Source organism: Chlorocebus sabaeus, chromosome 10 (genome assembly GCF_047675955.1).
Source record: "Chlorocebus sabaeus isolate Y175 chromosome 10, mChlSab1.0.hap1, whole genome shotgun sequence".
Classification (NCBI taxonomy): Eukaryota; Metazoa; Chordata; class Mammalia; order Primates; family Cercopithecidae; genus Chlorocebus; species Chlorocebus sabaeus.
Window position 1 is genome coordinate 129,653,043 of NC_132913.1, and position 21,219 is coordinate 129,674,261.

The 21,219-nt window shown below is 44.5% G+C and overlaps 1 protein-coding gene across 3 annotated transcripts; it reads left to right on the forward strand.

Annotated features, from left to right (window-relative positions):
• The first annotated feature begins 2,836 nt into the window (after window positions 1-2,836).
• On the forward strand, window positions 2,837-19,162 carry LOC140712630 (uncharacterized). Of its 3 annotated transcripts, XR_012094365.1 has the most exons (3): window positions 2,837-2,936; window positions 5,611-5,718; window positions 8,441-11,982. XR_012094365.1 is itself a non-coding variant. In XM_073020236.1 (2 exons), the coding sequence occupies exon 2, from the start codon at window positions 6,258-6,260 to the stop codon at window positions 7,113-7,115; it is 858 nt and encodes a 285-aa protein (XP_072876337.1). In that variant the 5' UTR covers window positions 2,837-2,936; window positions 5,611-6,257; the 3' UTR covers window positions 7,116-7,304. The 3 variants fall into 3 exon arrangements, 1 of the variants encoding a protein (XP_072876337.1); XM_073020236.1 differs by lacking the exon at window positions 8,441-11,982 and having other exon boundaries at window positions 5,611-7,304; XR_012094364.1 differs by lacking the exons at window positions 5,611-5,718; window positions 8,441-11,982 and adding an exon at window positions 17,777-19,162 and having other exon boundaries at window positions 2,847-2,936.
• Window positions 19,163-21,219: the final 2,057 nt, after the last annotated feature.

Below are 21,219 nucleotides of genomic sequence, written 5' to 3' on the forward strand. Positions count from 1 at the left end.
TATCACACTCACCAACCTGGATAAATCTCCAGAGGATTATGTTGAGTGAAAAAAACCAATACAAAAGGTTCATACTACACAATTCCATGGTATATCATTTTTGAAATGGCATAATTATAGAAAAGCAGAACAGATTGGTGGTTGCCAGATGTCAAGGCACGGATGGGGAGAGTGAGTGGGATCCTTGGTGAATGGGGGTCCGTATCTCAACTCTATCAATGTCCACATCTTGGTCGTGACATTGTCCTATCGTTTTGCAAGATGTTACAATTGGATGAAGGGTACATGGGTTCTCTCTCTACTATTTCCTATGTCAACATTGTGACTCTACAGTTATCTCAAAATAAAGAGTTAAAAACAAAGATTGATAACAGCAGTGAATCAAAGGATATGAGTGCTATTTGAGCTCCTGAGTTAAGATGCTAAAAGTGCTTTGGGCTTTAATGTCATAAAATAATTGAACACTTTTTTTAGTTTAGGAATTATTTCTCAGAAAAGCCAAATAGTAATATTAAGTTTCTCTTTTTATAGGCATCCCACCTAATACGGAAGAAAATATTGAATTTCAAAATCATCATTTTGCAACTTCTAGGGAAATAATCTAGACCTTGATCATCAATAATGTCTAAACCTACCAAATAAATGTCATGGGGTTAAATTTACAATGGACGGGCATCCGAATATAGAGAATGCACTGATTCATCTAAACTTTACCAGAGAGGGAGGATCAGACACTGGGTGGGCTCTGATGAGATGCAAGGGGTCCGTCCACACCCCCAGTGTCAGCCTCTTGCCCAAACCACACTTGAATCTGATCACACTGCTGTCAGCTTATAGGAATATCAAAGGAATATAGGAAGACAAAGGATATGGAGATTGCAATCAGCAAATCCTATAAGCCAAATAACACAGATTGTCCAACAAGTAAATGGAAATAAGATGGGGGCTGCATATTCAACGAGACTGAAGAGACACCAGACAAGTGCAGAGCTTGGAGGCTCCTTGGATCCTGATATGAACAAGGCAACCCAAAAACGCTTATGAGACAACTAAGAGAATTTCAACACAGGCTGGATATTGATGATGGCAAGAAATTGTGAGTGTACTGCAGCTGTGCAGGTGGCGTTTTGATGTGGTAAAGCAGTACTTGGCTTTCAGATGTCTTCCCTGAGACATCCATGAGTGACACAGTGTTAGCCCCAGCAGTCAGTAAGCGGAAGTCGGGTCATCGGGGTGTTGACAGTGGCTGAATCTGGGTGATGGCTGCAGGGGTTCACTGCTTTATCTCCTCTACTTGTATGCATGTTTGAAATTTTCATAATAAAAAGTTAAAAATCCTTTCCTGGAGCCCTTAATTGATGGAGAGCAAGTTATAAGAAAAAGGTGGAATTGTCAGGGCTCCAAGACTCAGCAGGACCATCTCGTGGCATTCACGGGCTCAGTTGCCAAGGCTGAGAGACCGTCATTGGTCTCTGCTCTGCTCCTCCTTTGCAGGCTCATGTGTGGCTGTCCCAGGTTCCATCTCAGACCATCCACAGGGGCCTGAGGAGGATTCCCAAGGCCTCTCTAAAGCTTTATCATCTTCTCTTGCCTGAAGCTGAAAGATGCTGTTATACAAGAACATGGCTTTCTTTCTGTTCAACCTAATGGACCTTGAAATTAAAACACATGCAATCTACAGCAAAATAAATAATGCATTACTCAAATGCTGAGAAGAGTGGTTAACAATTTCCAAATTTGAAAAAAAATATTCTCGAGAAAGATTTCTTAGGGAATATAAGTAAATAGACAAGGACATTTCTGGATTATGCTTGTGGAATATGAGTGATGCCCCATGGATTCCATGTTGCAGGACGCCAGGACTCCCTCATTTCTTCACTTTCCAACTTTTCACATCTGTGCTACGTGCAGTTGGGCACAGACGCTGAGTGAGCTCAGTACGGCCCTGCTCCAAAGCATCTCAGGGTGTTAGGTGGAAGGCGTCCAGTAGTGTGAGAGAAAGTGAAAAATGGGTTAGGAACCATGAGTCCTAACACATTTGTGCAATGTTAGTAGCTGAGGGGTGAGCCCTGTTTGACCACATGGGATGGGCCTGGGCCCAGGACACCTGCTCACCGGGAGAGGAAGCCTCACACCCTGGGCCGGGCCCACCACCACCTGCCTTCTCTGTCCTGGACTCAGTGTGGCCCCTTTGCCCTCCTGGAGAGCAGGTGTCACGCGGGCCTCAGGCAGTCCCTGCTTCTGCATTTCAGACCCCGCTGGGGAGGGGTCCGAGCCCTTTGCCTGCCGCATGAGCTGGGCTCCTGGACACCGTGGCCCGTATGGGCTTTGGGACAAGACACCCAGGTGGCTATGGGCTCTTCCTCTGCCTCCCCCATGTGAGTGACGCGGTGCCCAGCAGGACCTGTGGGAATCGTGTCTTCCGTGGTGAACCCAAGGCCTCTGTGTCCCCCACACACCAACCTGCGGCTGTGGACATCCAGAAGGGCTTCCCGTGACTGTTGCAACACGGTAGGAATGGACCCCACAGTGAGGCACACGCCCTTGTCCAGGGCCCCCCCGAGCCTGGGTGTGGCTTCTGGAAATGCAGGTCGAAGGCCACGTTCCCACCAGGAGGAGCCCCGCAGGGCTGCTGGGCCCTGGACGCGACTGCGAGCTCCACCTCGGCTTTCCCCGGTGGCCACACTGTCAGAGGCTTGTGAACCAGAGCAGGTCCACTTCGAATAGGAGCTGAGTAAAATGCGGCTGAGAGCTACCGGGCTGCATTCCCAGACAGTCAGGAGTTCTGAGTCACAGGATGAGAGAGGTCAGCACAGATACAGGTCATAAAGACCTTGCTGATAAACCATGTTAAAGAAGCGACCGAATTCCACCAAGTCCAAGATGGCGAGACGAGTGACCTCTGGGCGTCCTCTCTGCACACTCCCACCAGCTGGGTGAGTTTACAAAGCCATGGCAACGCCAGAAAGTTCCTATTGGGTCTAAAAAGAGGCGGCATGAATGATCGCCCCCACCCCTTGTTTAGCATCATCAAGAAATAACCAGAAAAATGAGCAATCAGCAGCCCTCGGGGCTGCTCTGTTTTCGGAGTAGCCACTCTCTTGTTCCTCCACCTTCTAAATAAATTTGCGCTCACTTTGCTTTATGGCCTCGCCCTGAATTCTTCCTTGTGCGAGATCCAAGAACCCTGTCTTATGGGGACCCCTTTCCTGTCACAGCACCACGACCCCCTGAGCGCGTGCAGCCGTGTAGACCTCGCCTCTGCCCAGAGGCGCTCCCGGGTGGCTACGGCCTCCCCCTCCCCACCTCGGAGCTCGCCCTGCCCGGCCCGTCCCGGCCTCCCTCCCGCCCCAGGCCCCCTAGAAACTCCTCCCACCCTCCCTGGACCCCCAGAAACTCCGCCCTCCCGTGGAGGAAGGCGGCGCAGGCGCCCAGGCCGAGAGCTCCGGGAGCGGGGACGGCACCGGCGAGGAGGAGGCCGCAGGGCTGAGGGCGCCGCAGGTCCCGGGGCAGCCGCAGGGACCCCAGACCAGACGGTGGCCGCGCCTGTCCCCGGGGTCTGGGCGGACTCGGGAGCTGCGTCTCCCCGAAGGCCCCGCAGGCGGAGGCGGAGCCCAGGAGCGCGGCTGCCCAGGGAGCGGCCCGAGCGCCCGGGAGGAGGCGGAGCCGCGGAGCGAGGCGGTTCCCTCCAGGGGGCGCGGGCGGCGATCCCGGGGCTTTTCTGCTGGGCCTTCCCCGCCTCGGGTCCGCTTGTTTCAGGATTAAATCTCCACACGCTGCAGAGCTCGCCCAGCTGCACACAAGGCTGGGTTCCTGGAGACAGGTCGCTCCCCTGGGGGGACTTCCCCGGATCCCGTGAACTCAGGGGACTGTCCCCGTGTGAGCGGGAGACCCTGGGGGCAGGGACGGGGCACGGCGGCTCCTGCAGCCTCGGGCCACATCGGCCACACCGCGCGGAGCCGAGTGTGGAGCCCAAGCTGGTGTCTCAGCTCAGGGCCAGGTTCCTAAATCAAACCGTGATTCTACTTCCCGTTGTCTGATCCTAAGTAATCCAAATCCTTCAGAGCACACAGGAATCAATCATCTAAATTTCACGCGTGCAACTTAGATCTACAAGAGAGAGCCAAGGCCAGGTGCAGTGGCTCACGCCTGTAATCCCAGCACTTTCGGAGGCCCAGGCGGGCAGATCACTTGAGGTCAGGAGTTCGAGACCAGCCTGGCCAACATGGTGAAACCCCGTCTTTACTAAAAATCCAAAAAATTAGCTGGGAATGGTGATACAATGCTTGCAATCCCAGCTACTCGGGAAGCTGAGGCAGGAGAATCGCTTGAACCCAGGAGGCGGAGCTTGCAGTGAGCCGAGATCGTGCCAATGCACTCCAGCCTGGGCGACAGAGCAAGACTCCGCCTCAAAAAAAAAAAAAAAAAAAAAAAAAAAAAAAAAAAAAAAAAAAAAAGAGTCAAGATCCCACATTTTATAGTTAGGGCCCTCGTGTGTCTAACCTGCTGTACGTTTAGATATTCTCTGTCTTCCCTGGCATCATCTGTTTTATTTAGATGCTGTATTTAGAGATGGTCTCCGGAAATATCATTCTTAAGAGCATATTCCGTATATTTTTTAACTAATAAAAAAGTTCATTAATTCTGAAATTCAAGGAATTCTAAGTGTGTCTTTAAACCAAATGTTGTGGAAATCACAGAGTTACGTTTAAAAATGAAAGATTTAAAGTCGAAAGTACTTTTTGGTTATATTATCCTTTTTTTTTTTTTTCCCCCTTTTTTTTGAGACAGAGTCTTGCTCTGTCGCCCAGGCTGGAGTGCAGTGGCCGGATCTCAGCTCACTGCAAGCTCCGCCTCCCGGGTTCACGCCACTCTCCTGCCTCAGCCTCCCAAGTAGCTGGGACTACAGGCGCCCGCCACCTCGCCCGGCTAGTTTTTTGTATTTTTTAGTAGAGACGGGGTTTCACCGGGTTAGCCAGGATGGTCTCGATCTCCTGACCTCGTGATCCACCCGTCTCAGTCTCCCAAAGTGCTGGGATTACAGGCTTGAGCCACAGCGCCCAGCCAGTTATATTATCCTTAAAAGAAGACAGTGGGGTGTGCTGGGAAAGATGGAGCTTGGTGTCATCACTGCCTGGAGATGTGCTGAGGTCAGTGGAAGCTGAATCTCCTGCCTGACTTCACGGGGTCACCCCAGAGAAGAGAGCTCCTTCCTTAACCTGCTCCAGCTTCAGAGTGCCTTTTTCATCAGCAAGCGCCTGAGAGATGGAGGGTGAACGAGTCCCCACTTGTCAGCTACTGGATTTGGAAGAAGAGGCCAAATACACGAAATGAAATCTTCACTTCCAAGTAATCACCTAGAAATGTTTAGTCAGCATGACCTTTGCAACACTGGATACAAGTTCAATACTAGGTACAAATTCAACATCGTGGCAGTTTGAGGTTATCGTTACGAGATGCACAGGGACTCAGACACACCTGGCTCCTTCCAGTTAGGTCCTGGCTTCCTCCGCAGCTCCTTGCCTCTGAGAAGTCTTGTTCGCAGGTAGCCTGTGGAGAAATGAGTCTGTGCTGCTTCGAGGGCCTCTGTGTTTCTGTTGCTTTGTGCAGAGTCTACAGGTGCCCGTGAGGGGTGAGCTTGTTGGCGTGCGCACCTGGTGGTGGAGACGCAGAGGTGGTGCTGTGTGGGTCCTACAACACTGCCTCGGAGGCTTGCAGGTTTGTGGCCACAATTGCTCACCCCTCCTACCCTCAAAGTCTCCGCTTCTCTCCCAGAGCAAATGAGATGGAATTTATGTCAGAGAGGAGTGGTGATCATCCCGTTTCAGGGCAATGGAAACTGCTTCACCCTCAGTGAATAGACGTTTAACACCAAACAGTTGTTACTGTTCTCTGTTTTTAATACTAATGGCTATTAAGCAGCCCTTAGATCCCCAATGGTTTGATACTTCAACTTTTATATAAGTTGACTGTTATTGCTGCTGGTAAAAATGCCAATTGTTCTTAAACACAGTGACCACACTTAACACTGCAGCTCCTGTAAAAGCTTTGCTGGCTGGTTACGTGCTGTGTGTGAAGACAGTTTATTTTATTTGTTCAATATTATTCAGCTATTAGCTTTATATAACGACTTCTAATTTCTCAATTTTGGCTTCATGGAACACAACCAGGTTTTTGTGTTAGAAGACAGTCTTCAAATGGTAGATCAGTTAGCCTTTATGTAGAAGGTTAATGTGTGTTGACTTTCAGTGCTAGAAATGTGTAGAGCCCTCAGAGGATTCACCACCATCACCACCACCACCATCATCATCACTGTCATCACCATCACCACCATCTCCTCCATCATCACCTCCACCATCACCACCATCATCACCACCACCATTACCACCATCATCACCACCATCCTCACCATCACCACCATCACCACCACCATCATCACCACCACCATTACCACCATCATCACCACCATCCTCACCATCACCACCATCCTCACCATCACCACCATCACCACCACCATCATCACCACCATCACCACCACCACCATCATCATCACTTTCATCACCATCACCACCATCTCCTCCATCATCACCTCCACCGTCACCACCATCACCACCATCATCACTATCACCACCACCATCATCACCACCACCATTACCACCATCACCACCACCATCACCACCACCATTACCACCATCATCACCACCATCCTCAGCATCACCACCATCCTCACCATCACCACCATCACCACCATCATCATCACCACCATCACCGCCACCATCATCATCACTGTCATCACCATCACCACCATCTCCTCCACCATCACCACCATCATCACCACCATTACCACCATCATCACCACTATCCTCAGCATCACCTCCACCATCACCTCCACCATCACCACCATCATCACCATCACCACTACCATCACCATTACCACCGTTACCACCATCATCACCACCATCCTTACCATCACCACCATCACCACCATCACCATCACCACCATCACCACCATCACTACCATCACCATCATCACCATCACCACCATCACCACCACCACCATGTTTCTATTGCAAGTGAGGCCACGCTTTAAGCACTTTACGTATTGTTTCATGTGATTTTCAAAAAAAGTTTGAAATATTATGATTGATAATAATGAAATGAAGGTCGAGTGAGATACAGTGATAATATGCAAGGGTAATGTGATGGAACTGGTTATTTCTGAGACCTGAGACCTGAGGTCAAAGAAGACTTACAGAGAAAGAACTGCCTAGAGCAGAAATTGTATTTGATATATATACATATTTATTTTAGACAGATCTCACTATGTTGCCCAGGCTGGTCTCAAGCTCCTGGGATCAGTGATCCTTCTGCCTCAGTCTCCTGTCTTAAACTCAATTTTAAATAAGATATAATTCACATACAACAGGATATGGCCATTTCTTCTACAATTAAAATTTACATTTAGCATTTTTGTAACAGAGATTGGCTAGTGTTAGATTATTTTGGGGTTTCCTTGTCTAAATATGTATTAATTTTGATTTATTGTTTAAGACTATTTTTACTAGCTATATAGTTTGTTTTTGCTGTCTCCCATTTCTCTTCAGCACTTTAAAAATGTACCCCTGTCTTCTGGGTTACAGTGTTTCTGATAAGAATTGTTTGATCGTTATCTTAGTTCTTTTACATATAATTTCCCCCTACCTGCTCTTAAGGTATTTTTACCATTTTAATACTGTGACTACTAAGCAATACCCTCTAGCCTGAAACTTTGTCACCATCTCTGGTTTTCAGGGATTTGACCACAACGGGCCTTGTTTCTTTGCACTTATTCTTCTCGGGGTTTATTGGTCTTTTAGTTCTGTGGGTTTGCATTTTTCTTCAAATTTGGAAAATTATCAACAATTATATATTCAGCTTTTTTCCATGTTCCTTCTTGTCTTGTGGATCTCCCTTTACGTATTTACTGAACGCTTGAGACTTTCCCAGGGGCCACTGCAATTTTCCCCATGTTGTCCTCCATCTCCTTCCTCTCTCTGTTTTCTTTTAGATTGTTCCTAGTGCTGTGTCTTCAAATTTCCTGACTGTTTGGTTCAGCAGTGTCTAGTATATAATTAATTCCATGCAGTGAGTTTTCATCGCACAAGGTGCTTTTTCGTGATCGCAGGCTCTTGATTTTAGGTTTCATTTCTAATCATTGTTTTTAGCTTTTTCTTTAATTTTTATCACGTTTACAATGGATGCCTTAAAGTTCCTGGCTGATGGTTTTATAATTTCGGTCTTTTGGGGGAAACTCTCTCATGGCTGGTATCTCCCCTGTGGGGTCTGTGTCCTTATTTTCCACATCTTGGTCATTCTGCTTGGCTCCCTGATGTGATGGGTTTCACTTGGCTGTGGGTGGGTTTTGCTGCCCTCCTTGAATGAACGTCATACCTCCTGGCAGGTACCTTGGTGACCAGCAGATCCGTGCTCTCACTTCCGGGTGTGGGATCCATGGCGACCTCCAAGTCTAGTGATTCGCCCAGGGACCCTCAGGACTCAGCAGCAGGTTGTGCACCACGGAGGTTTATTACAAAGAGGATACGGAGCAAAGGCAGCAGGAGAAAGACAGGCATTGGGCTGAGTCGAGGAAGGCCGAGTGCAGGCCCTGCCCAGGCCCCAGGAGCAGCAAATTCAAGGTCATCTCCACCCCAATGCCTGTGCCAGCCTTCGGGTCTGAGGCTTCTCCAGACAGCTGTCCTGTGGACGCGTTTTCCTGCACAACCTGCTGTGCCAGCTCCAACTCAGGCCCCTGGCAACGAGAGCCCAGCTCAGTCTTGCCAAGCAATCCTGACACGTCCTGAGGAGCTGGTGCAGCCTGCAGTGGCTCTGAACAGAGCCAGCCAGTCAGGCTTCCTCCCTAGAGCAGCCCAAGGCCCTGTTCCCAGAGCTGGGCCAGGCACAGCACAGGTCCCGGTGCCTCTGGATGCTGGAAAGGCCTCGGGTCAGCCCCTCCCTCACAGGGACCTGGGAGCTCTGCCTGGGCGGTGAGCAGCATGGGTTTCCAAGTCTGTTCCAAGCAACGGTTTACAACCCACTTTCCCGCGTTGGGGGCTGTGAAGAGGCTGCCCAGGCGCTCTTTGCTCGTGGGTTCCCTGCCACTCAGCACTTCAGGGAAATCTTCCCGCCCTGTGTGGGGGTTCCTGTTTCCCCCAAGACCCTGAGTCCCTCTTGACGGTGGCCCCCGTCCTCTGTGCCAGGCGTTGGTGGATTTTTTCACCTCCTCCCCGTGCACTTTGCTGAGGCTTCAGTGGGTCGCCAGCTCCATCTCCATCTGCGTTTCTCTCCTTTAAAAGGTCATTCCATCTCTATAGTCATAGATGGGGCTCCACGTCTTACCCCAAGTTGATGCCAGATTCTCTTGTTTTCCATTTTTTCTTTTTTCCCCTAACTTATTTCTTCTTTTTACTTCACAATTTTTTAGAACAAAAAAATTAGAGTTTCATGACTATGTAGGTACCACTATGTTTTCATAAATGCAAAAATGTGTAGCTCTGATTTGTTATGTAAATTATGAAAACTGCTTCTGGAACGACATGAGAATTTGCATTCACTTTAACCAACTGGAAGAGAGGTGCCTTTGAAACAGGATTTTCTATGAAGGAAATACGTTTGCATTGTTTAGTGTTTTTGGATTAGTGAACTGTAATATAGTTACAGATTCAGCCATTTCTAATCCTTATTTTCCAAAACCAGCCAAACTTGTGAATATAATAGTTATTTATTTTAAAATAAAAACTAAATATTAACCGTTCTCTGGCCTTCCTGAGAAATATTCTTTATGAAAACAAAACCTCTGTGCTCAGGCTTCACTCCTTATAGAGAGCAGGCGAATTGCAGGGCCGTGGGTCTGTGGTAGCCAGGGAAAGGCCACGGCGTGTGGCCCCAGCCCTTTCCCAGAGCTAGGAGACCAGGATGTTGTGACATGACTAGTCTAAAAATTGTAACGGCATTGTCCATGAATGGAGCTTCCCTGGTACGCAACCATGTCTGTCTTGCTTTCCAGCCACAACAACAGGGTTAGGAATTTGCAAAAGAAACCATGTGGTTCAAATGCCAAGGGTATTTACCCTCTGGCCCTTTGAAGAAAGGTTTGCTGATGCTTGATTTAAATGGGCAGCCAAAAAGTATGCAACAGATTTAGCTCTCATTCGTGATGACAACTCACAGCAATCTACCAATAGAAGGGACTCTCCTCAGCCTGATAAACAGCATCAGTGAAAACCCTGAAGCTAATCCCATGCCCAGTGGTGAACAAGGCCCCCTAAGATCAGGAACAAGGGCATCCCCATCTCTTCTTAGAGAAAAATGCAACTTTCACAGGGTGTCTCACCATGTTTCGTGGCCAGTTTGTAAGAAGTGTCTTTCCGGAGGCTGAGGGAAAAGGATCACTTGAGGCCAGGCGTTTGAGACCAGCCTAGGTAACATAGTAAGACCCCATCTCTATAAAAATAAATGAACAAGTTAGCTGAGCATGGCGGCCTGCAGCTGTACTCCCTCGGATACTCAGGAGGCCCAGGCGGGAGAATTGCTTGAGCCTGGGAAGTCCAGGCTGCAGTGAGCTGAGATCGCTCCACTGCACTCCAGCCTGGGTGACAGAGAGACCAAAACAATCGTGTGTTTAATAAATGTTGTTCAATTTTATTTTAAAATATACCTTAAAATTAGAGAATTTGGAATGATTATAACTCTTTGAAAAGTAATGTGAACAACCACCTCTTTTTGTGGATGACCAGGATGCATACCTGGGAACACTCACGTACAATAATTAAAGAAAGCTGTTTTAGTGATCAAAGATGTGGCCAGGTATGCAACACACAACATATGCATTGTTACACATCATTAAATGTTGAGTGTACTATCAATGTATTATTACAAACAGGATATGGAAATAGTGAAAATAGCCAAAAAACAAAAACTTCATAATACTTAGGAACTGACTTCATAAGAAAGGGACAAACAAACACACCAAGGAAATGGCAAAAGTTTTAGTGATCAATAGAAATGAAGACTTGAATAAGTGGATAAAGATAGCCTTTTAAACAGGAAGATGGTAAAAATTCAGATACTTCCCTAGTTAATATGTGAATATAATGCATTTTAAATAGAATGCTAATAGAAATAAGTTGGAGCTTCACAAAATGATTTAAATTTTAAGTTAAAGAATTAATGTGGATACATATCCTGGAAAATGTTATAAAATGATACTTGGTGGTGCTGAAAATGGCAAGAGATTAAAGAGTTTTATAAAGCTGTGTTTTAAGTGACTTTGTATTTATTCAGAAAAGGAAAACATAGACTTATGGAACTAAATCAAATCAAGAAACTTATCAAGAATAAGATCTAGGCACATATGCAGTGCTTACATATGACAGTAACACAAATTGTTAATGTAGTAGATACGGCACCAATGGCCAGCCTTCTTCTGTGAGAAACAATGTTAGGACCCTCGAACATAAATATAAATAACTTCTAGAAGAATATATAGAGGTACATTATAGTTCAAGGAATGTTTCTTAGGAGGAAAATGCCCAAATGAGAAAAATATTAGGTACATATATTTTTATTTTTATTATTGAGACAGGTCTTGCTCTGCTCCCCAGGCCAGCATGCAGTGGTAAGATAGCTCATTGCAATGTCCAAATCCTGGGCTCAAACCATCCTTGCACCTCAGCATCCTGAGTAGCTGGGACTACAGGTGTGCCCACTACACCTGACTATTTATTTTTATTTTTTATAGAGATAGGGTCTCACTATGCTGCCCAGGCTACTCTTAAACTCTTGACCTCAAGTGATCCTCTTGCCTTGGCCTCCCAAAACACTGGGATTACAGGCAGGAGTCACCACCCTCAGCCTACATAAATATTTGTAAATACCTATTAAACATGTAGTTATAAAATTACTAAATAACAAAAGAGAAAACAAATCTATTTAGATATGTGAAATGTTTGGGCCCCACAGGGCGGCTCATACCTGTAATCCCATTGCTTTGGGAGCAAGGCAAAAGAGCCTGGGAAACAGAGCGAGACTATCTCCCAAAAAAAAAAAAAAAAAAAAAAAAAAATTTGTAAATTTATTGCACATGTAAACAAGGTAAAAATAAAATTGACAACATAGAAAAATATTTAGAATAATATGAAAGACAAAATTTAGCCAATAAAAAGCCTCTGTATACTGACAAGATTTAAAAAATAATACAATAAAAATTGGGCAAATATAGAACAGTCACTTATAGAAAAATAAGTGCGAATGTCTAAAAACATTATAAGGTATGCTCAAGCTTATTAGTACTCAGGGAACACAAAATAAAGTAACAGGCCGGGCGCGGTGGCTCAAGCCTGTAATCCCAGCACTTTGGGAGGCCGAGACAGGCGGATCACGAGGTCAGGAGATCGAGACCATCCTGGCTAACACAGTGAAACCCCGTCTCTACTAAAAAATACAAAAAAAATAGCCGGGCGAGGTGGCGGGTGCCTGTAGTCCCAGCTACTCGGGAGGCCGAGGCAGGAGAATGGCGAAAACCCGGGAGGCGGAGCTTGCAGTGAGCTGAGATCCGGCCACTGCACTCCAGCCTGGGTGACAGAGCGAGACTCTGTCTCCAAAAAAAAAAAAAAAAAAAAAAAAAAAACAAAATAAAGTAACAATAACATAGCAATTTTAATGGGTTAGTTTGATAAGCATTGAACTGATCATTTAATATGTTCTGGGAGTGTGAATTGTCACAATTTATATTTAGAAAAAAAATCTGGAAAGTGTTACTGATGTTAATTTTATTCCAACTTATTAAATCTATTCAGAAGAAACAAAATATCAATATATTCTGCTAAATGTGCAAGGATGTTCATGGAAGCATTCTTTTATAGTGACAATGAACGAACCACACTGGCAAGCAAAAAGTTCACCAACCAGTAAATGATGGGATAAAGCACATTTCATTTAAACTGTGGAACCATATGGGAAAATGAAGTCAACCAGTCTGTATGGATGCAGCAGGCTTGTGTGGTCGGTTGCTACGTAAAACAGTTGCAAAGTATTATACACACTGTCACCCTGTTTCTGTCAAAAAGAGATTAGAAAAAGAATAGGGTAACATATAAAATAATTAATAATGAGATAACATGACAATGTTAATAGACTTTTTTACTTATTATAAATAAACGATTTAAGAAAGTTAAAAATAACATTCCAACGATTATAGGTAGTTTATTCCTGTAGATAACCCTTCTACACATAAAAGTATAGACTACTTGGCTGCAGCCACAGAAATAAATCCCTTGCTGGAAGCCTTGACCTGTGCACATGGGCATGGAGCCAGCAAAGAGCTCCCAGGGGAGGGAAGGGCATTGGGATTGCACCAAACGCTCAAAATTCAGCACCTTTCACGGTCTGCGGTCGATGTTGATACAGCAATGGGCAGGCGCCTCATTGAATTATCGAGAGTTTTTGTTGTTGTTGTTGTTGTTTGTTTATTTGTTTTGAGACGGAGTCTCGCTCTGTCACCCAGGCTGGAGTGCAGTGGTGTGATCTTGACTCACTGCAACCTCCACCTCTTGGGCTCAAGCGATTCGCCTGCCTCAGCCTCCTGAGTAGCTAGGACTACAGGCATGTGCTACCATGCCCTGCTAATAATTATCGAGAGTTTTAAAAGAAGCTCTGAAATTATGGACAGAGGGGATGGACTGTGTCTGGGGCAGACAGGGTAGGAGTAAGTGAGGGCGATTTTCCTTGCCCTTCAGATTCCCTCTCTTGTGCTTAAATGGTTAATGTGCACATTCAGTCTCATGTGAAAAGGTGGAAAATCTCACTAGCAGGGTACTCATTAGATAGACTGCCTTACGTTGATAACATGGAATGCACTAAGGGCATTAAAACATAACCAAGGAAAATTCTATATCTATTGAGATAGCTAGCCACAAATATTGTTAATGAAAAAAATTAATTTTTGGAAAATGCAGACACTGTGGCTCTCTGGGGGGGCGAAACATGACACTTCTGCTTATGTATGCTCATACTTTTTATGTACATGGAGTACATATGTTTAAATTTTTACTCTTTTATACTGAAGGCATTTTAGACAACAAAATCTTTTTATTCAGTAATAAATTCATATATATACACTTACACATAGATTTATATATGTGAGAGTTAACGAGATGTATATGTGTGGGTGCATATGTACCGCAGTATCCGTAAGAAACAAATGTGAAGGGACCACACCCGCTCTTGCTGAGTTTGCACCCTATCACCTGGGAGAAACCACACAAAACACGGAGAATACCCAGTGTGGAGGCTGGGAGACCCGAGAGGAAGTTTATTGCCCCCCTTCACCTGTGTGTTTCGAATCAGTCCGGTCAACCTCGGCATTACCAGTAAAGCAGAAACAATGCCTTGTAGAGAAGCTTTGCAGCACATGGTAGAAATCAAGGGGAGTGCAGATAATTTTAACATTCTAGATGACTGCTCTCCTCACTCAGTGTGCCAGTAAAAATCACACTTTTAGATACAGCTACATGAAATTCCTTAAGTAATCTTTCCATACATTAGTTTACAATCAGAGCACATTCCCCAATTCGGCTTAAGCAAAATGAATTTGCATTTTTACTGATATGTTTAAAACTAGGTTTTATCATAAAATGTTCCCAATTAAACAGTTTGAGATTAAATTTATACTTTTTTGATGAGGTAACCATTTTTTAATCAAAAAGCTTAAGTCAGGGGTTTAGTCTGTTTTGAAATCCATGTAGAGCTTCTATTGATAAGGACATCATATTTCATTTATATTACATAGACTTTTTAACCTTTTGGTTACTGTTGTAGATGATTTCTCTTATGCTTGTAGAATACGCTTTCATATAAATCCGTCCACGTCATCAGGATGGGTATGACCTTGACAAAGAAGGATTGAAGGTCTCTGTCTTCTCCTTCCTGGAAAGAGCTCTGTTTTTTGAACTGAGGTGACTTCGCTTCCTAAGTCAGCCGCCTACCCCAGCACGGACAAAGAAGCCTTGTACACTGTGGTGGGAATGTGAATCTGCAGCCGCGGAGGAAAACGGGACAGTAGCTCCTCGAAAAACTCAACATGGAACCACTGTAGGATCCAGCAAAACCACTCCTGGGTTTATGTCCCAAGGAAACGAAATCAGTACATCAAAGAGACACCTGGATTTCCATGTTCACTGCTGCATTGCTCACAATAGACATGGCACATTCACTGCTGCACTGCTCACAATAACCACGGCATGATCACTGCAGCACTGCTCACAATAGACACAGCATGTTCACTGCAGCACTGCTCACAATAACCACGGCATATTCACTGCTGCACTGCTCACAATAGACACGGCACGTTCACGGCAGTACTGCTCACAATAGACACGGCACGTTCACTGCAGCACTACTCACAATAACCACGGCATATTCACTGCTGCACAGCTCACAATAGACAGAGCATGTTCACTGCTGCACTGCTCACAATAACCACGGCATGATCACTGCAGCACAGCTCACAATAGACACGGCACGTTCACTGCAGCACTGCTCACAATAACCACGGCATGATCACTGCAGCACAGCTCACAATAGACACGGCACATTCACTGCTGCACTGCTCACAATAACCATGGCATGATCACTGCAGCACAGCTCACAATAGACACAGCACGTTCACTGCAGCACTAATCACAATAACCACGGCATATTCACTGCTGCACAGCTCACGATAGACATGGCACGTTCACTGCAGCACTGCTCACAATAACCACGGCACGTTCACTGCAGCACTACTCACCATAGACACAGCATGTTCACTGCAGCACTGCTCACAATAACCACGGCATGATCACTGCAGCACAGCTCACAATAGACAGAGCATGTTCACTGCTGCACTGCTCACAATAGACACACCATGTTCACTGCAGCACTGCTCACAATAGACACAACGTGCTCACTGCCGCACTGCTCACAATAGACACGACGTGTTCACTGCAGCACTGCTCACAATAGACACGACGTGTTCACTGCAGCACTGCTCACAATAGATACAACGTGCTCACTGCAGCTTTACTGACGGTAACCACAGCATGATCACTGCGGCACTGTTCACAACAGCCTGACATGCTCACTGCCGCACCGCTCACAATAGACACGACGTGTTCACTGCCGCACTGCTCACAATAACCACAGCACATTCACTGCCGCACTGCTCACAATAACCAAGGCACAGAAGGAAACTAATTGTCCACAGGGGGTGAATGGATAAAGAAAGTTTGATGTGTATACACACAGACACACACACACGCACACACATAATATTATCCAGCCTTAAGAAAGAAGAACATTCTTATTTAAAAAGAAGGAAGCATGTGACACGGTGGGTGAGCCTGGAGGAGGCTCTGCTCAGCGAGGTAAGCCAGACAGAGAGACACACATTCTGTGTGATCTCCCTTCCATGTGGAATCTAAAAAAGCCAAACTCAGAGAAGCAGAGATTAGAAGGCTGGTGACCAGGGGCCGGGAGGGGAGGTGGTGCTGAGATGTTGGTCAGCGTGCACCAGCTTTCCATTGTAAGTGGAATAAGGGCTGGGGTGGTGATGGATGTGTTGGTCAATTTTATCGTAGTAATCAGTGCAAAATGTATCATAATCACCTCACCATATTGTACACCTTGAATGTATTCAACCTTTATTTTAAATGAAATGCTTTTCTTTTCAAATCAGGACACAACTTTAAAAAAAAAGTCACTTGCCCATTGCAGGTGATTACATTTTTATTGTCACCCAACCAAGGTCCTTCCCAGCAAAGCTCCCGTAGCTCTTACCTGGGGAGGATCAGCCCCTCTTTCCTTACCCTGAAATGAAGGAGATCTCAATGTGCCATGGAACCCACCTACGCTCGCGCTTCCCCTAACATTAAATCATGACCGTTTGACATCTGACTGAAACGGCTACCCGCTTTATCCCACTACCATTCTTCAAGAGGATGTGAACTCACATCCTGCCTCCACCTTTTCAGAACCTAAATACTCCCACGATAACACCAACGCCAAATGCAGTAAACGTTGAATCAGGGATCCTTTTCCAGACGAACCACATGAATAATGATCTGAAATAAGTCTTTTATGTTTTAAAAAAGTAATTACTGAGGTCTCTGAAGCTCCAGATGCATATGGTCTCATCCTGGGATTCAGGTAATACCACAGTAACAGGAAGCGTAGAGAGCAGGGACCGGAGAAACCAGGAGATTTCTTAGTGGAGCTTTTCACCCACCTTATTTTCTGTTTGCTTGTGGAAGCTTACCCTAGTGTGTTATTGAAACAGACTCATGACAATAAGTAGAGATTTTTGAATTATTATGTGATGAAGTCCTGGGCACTATTTCCAGTTCCGTATTGGGTGGACCTCAGCCAAAAGAGCAACCACAGTCGTAGAAACTGATCTCACGCTTGTTTTGTCTATTCCATCTCTAAGTCCTGCTGCACCTTGAACAAAACCGTTTTTATTAGTTTCCACAAATGTTGGTCACAGCATCACACAATCTGAGATTATGCTGCTTCCTTATCTATCTCATTTCTTTGTGATATGCATAAAACAGGTAGAGTTAAATGAAAAAAATTACATTTTCATTTTTATCTTGACAAAATGGAGAAAGAATGTCTATTAACATTTTCAAGTTTTAAAGTCATCATATTAAGAAAAGTCTTACACACGTTTTCTTTTTCCTTTTACTGACACGTAACCATATAGCTCCAGGAGTTTTGACAAAGTCTGCGGCCACATAACAGCGCTCCAACCAAGGACAGAACCTCGCCGGCATCCTGGAATCACCCTCCACTCCCAGTGACGGCCGCTCTTCTGATTTCCACCCCTGCCTTGCATGGGCTGCCGTTTATGGACTTCCTACAGGCGGGTGGTACTAGACGTACTGTTCTCACCTGGCTTGTTTGGCTCAAGGTTGTGGGAGTCTCGTTACCTGCAGCACACACCTGGTTCACTTTGGGGCCTGGTGGTATTGCTTTGTATGGATACTCTACCATTGTTTATCAATCTTCCTATCGATCGATAATTAGGTTTCTCCACATTTTTCCCATTATGAATAAAGCTGCAATGAAGAGTACCGTAAAGACAGTTTGCAGACAATTATTTTCATTTCTTTACAAATACCTAAGCATGAAAGAGCTGGATCCTATGGTAGTATATGTTTTGTTTTCTGTGGAAATGCCAGTTTTCCCAAGTGGTTGTACCACCGTGTGCTCTGACCAGCAGTGGATGAGAGTTCCAGTGGCTCCTTTCCTTGCCAACATTCGGTACTATCATTAAAAAAAGATTGGCTAGGTTAATGGGTGCATAATGGTACTTTGTTGTGGTTTTAATTTGCATTTGCCTAATGGATAAGGATAATGGATAAATATGAAAATAAAATTTTCATATTTATTATCCCATGTGGTTTCTATCTTTATTTACATGCTCTGTATCCGAGTTCTTTGCTCTTTTCGTTTGGTTGTTTGTATTTTTAATGTTAATTTTCAGGGAATATCTATGTATTCCATCTGTGAGTTCCCTGTGTAATGTGAATATTTTCACGAGTGTCTGGCTTATTTTTTATGTCCTTAAAAATTTTTTTTAAAAAATAAACTGAAGTCATCAATTTTGATGAAGTCACATGTATAAAACATTTTAATTTTTATACCTAGTGCTTTGTTTTCAGATTCTAAGAGATTTTGTCTATCCAGATCTTGCAAAATTTCTCCTTAAGTTTTCTTCTCCTGGGGTGTTTCAAGGGTCAGCTTTGACACTTCCATCTCCATTCCACCTCCAGCTCATTTGTATGGATTCCTTAAGCAGAAGTCAGATCCCAGGTACGTTTTAGTATGAGACTGTCAGTTTATGTGAAACAGGATTGCTGAGATTTTGACTGGAATGCCACTGAATCTACCTGACAGTTACAGGAGAAGTGATCTTTCCAATATTGAGTCCTTCAACTGGTGAACACAGCACCTGTTTCTACTGATTTACATCTTCATTAACTTTTCTTGGAAATGCTTTGTAGTTTTTATTGTAGGGAATTTATACATCTTCCAATAAATGTATTCCTATGTGTTGTATGGTTTTGATGCTATTTTAAATTGTTGATTTTAAAATGTAAGCTACCAAATGTTTTTAACTATCATACGTGTAGAAATATAATTTTTAATAGACCATGTATTCTGTAGCCTTTTTTTTTTTTTTGAGACTTTTTTTTTTTGAGATGGAGTCTCACTCTATCACCCAGGCTGGAGTGCAGTGACATGATCTCGCTCATTGCGACCTCTGCCTCCCGGGTTCAAGTGATTCCTGTGCCTCAGCCTCCCAAGTTGCTGGGATTACAGGCACACACCACTACACCTAGCTATTTTTTGTATTTTTAGTAGACCCGCACCTGGCTAATTTTTGTATTTTTAGTATTTCACCATGTTGGCCAGGCTGGTCTTGAACTCCTGACCTCAGGTGATCCACCTGCCTTGGCCTCCCAAAGTGCTGAGATCTATTTTTAGGTTTAGTTCCTGAGGCCTTGGACTTTTTAGATGTGCAACCTGAGTCCTCCTCTGCAATTAGAGAGGGGCTTGCATGGGTGTAATTAACGAGCAGGTTCCATCTGTATTGACAAACTTTATGCTAACGTCAGATTGAAATGGTGAGCATGAACATTCTTGTGCACCTCCATGGGAAAGAGGTGACGATTTCACTACTGAGTCTGATGCTAGCTGTGGCTTTTCATGGTGCCCTTTATCAGCCTGAGGATGTTTTCTTCTTTTCTTACTTTGCTGAGAATGTTTTTCTCTACAAACATGTTTTGAATTTTAATTCTATTTTATTCTATATCACCCTATTACATCTCTTCTTTATTCTACTAATATGGGGGATTGATTTTCAAATATTAATGCTGCCTTGAATTTCTCTAATAAAGTACTTTTTAATATGACTAGATTTTATGTGATAATAATGTGAGAAGAGTTTTACACCCGTATTCACAGAGGATGATCATCTATGCTTTCCTTTTCTCTAACACCGTTGTTAGGTTTGGGACTAGGGCTGTTCTGGCCTTGTGAAAGGAGGGGGAGGACCCTCCTCTTTGTACTCTAGAGGGTTTCGTGTAGGGTAGGATGATTTCTTTCTTTTTTTTTTTTAAATTACACTTTAGGTTCTGGGATACATGTGCAGAATGTGTAGGTTTGTTACATAGGTATACATGTGCCATGGTGGTTTGCTGCTCCCATCAGCCTATCATCTACATTAGGTATTTCTCCTAATGGTCTCCCTCCCCTTCTCCTCCACCCTCCGACAGGCCCTGGTGTGTGATGTTCCCCTCCCTGTGCCCATATGTTCTCATTGTTCAACTCCCACTTATAAGTGAGAACAGGAGGTGTTTGGTTTTCTGGTCCTGTGTTATTTTGCTGAGGATGATGGTTTCCAGCTTCATCCATGTCCCTGCAAAGGACATGAACTCATTTTTTTTACGGCTGCATAGTGTTCCAGGGTGTATATTTTCCACATTTTCTTTATCCAGTTTATCATTGATGGGCATTTGGGTTGGTTCCAAGTCTTTGCTATTGTGAATAGTGCCACCATAAACATACATGTGCATGTGTCTTTTTGTAGAATGATTTATAATCCTCTGGGTATATACTCAGTAATGGGATTGCTGGGTCAAATGGTATTTCTGGTTCTAGATCCTGGAGAAATCGCCACACTGTCTTCCACAATGGTTGAACTGATTTACACTCCCACCAACAGTGTAAGAGCGTTCCTATTTCTCCACATCCTCTCCAGCATCTGTTGTTTCCTGACTTTTTAATGATCACCATTCTAACTGGTGTGAAATGGTATCTCATTGTGGTTTTGATTTGCATTTCTCTAATGATCAGTGATGATGAGCTTTTTTTTCATATGTTTGTTGGCCACATAAATGTCTTCTTTTGAGAAGTGTCTGTTCATATCCTTCACCCACTTTTTGGTGGGGTTGTGTTTTTCTTGTAAATTTGTTTAAGTTCCTTGTAGATTCTGGATATTAGACCTCTGTCAGATGGATAGATTGCAAAAATTTTCTTCATTTTGTAGGTTGCTTGTTTACTCTGATGATAGTTTCTTTTGCTGTCCAGAAGCTCTTTAGTTTAATTAGATCTTATTTGTCAATTTTGGCTTTTGTTGCA

Excerpts from the sequence above, each read along its gene's own strand:
- LOC140712630 (XM_073020236.1), top strand. The coding sequence starts at position 6,258 with ATGTGTAGAGCCCTCAGAGGATTCACCACCATCACCACCACCACCATC.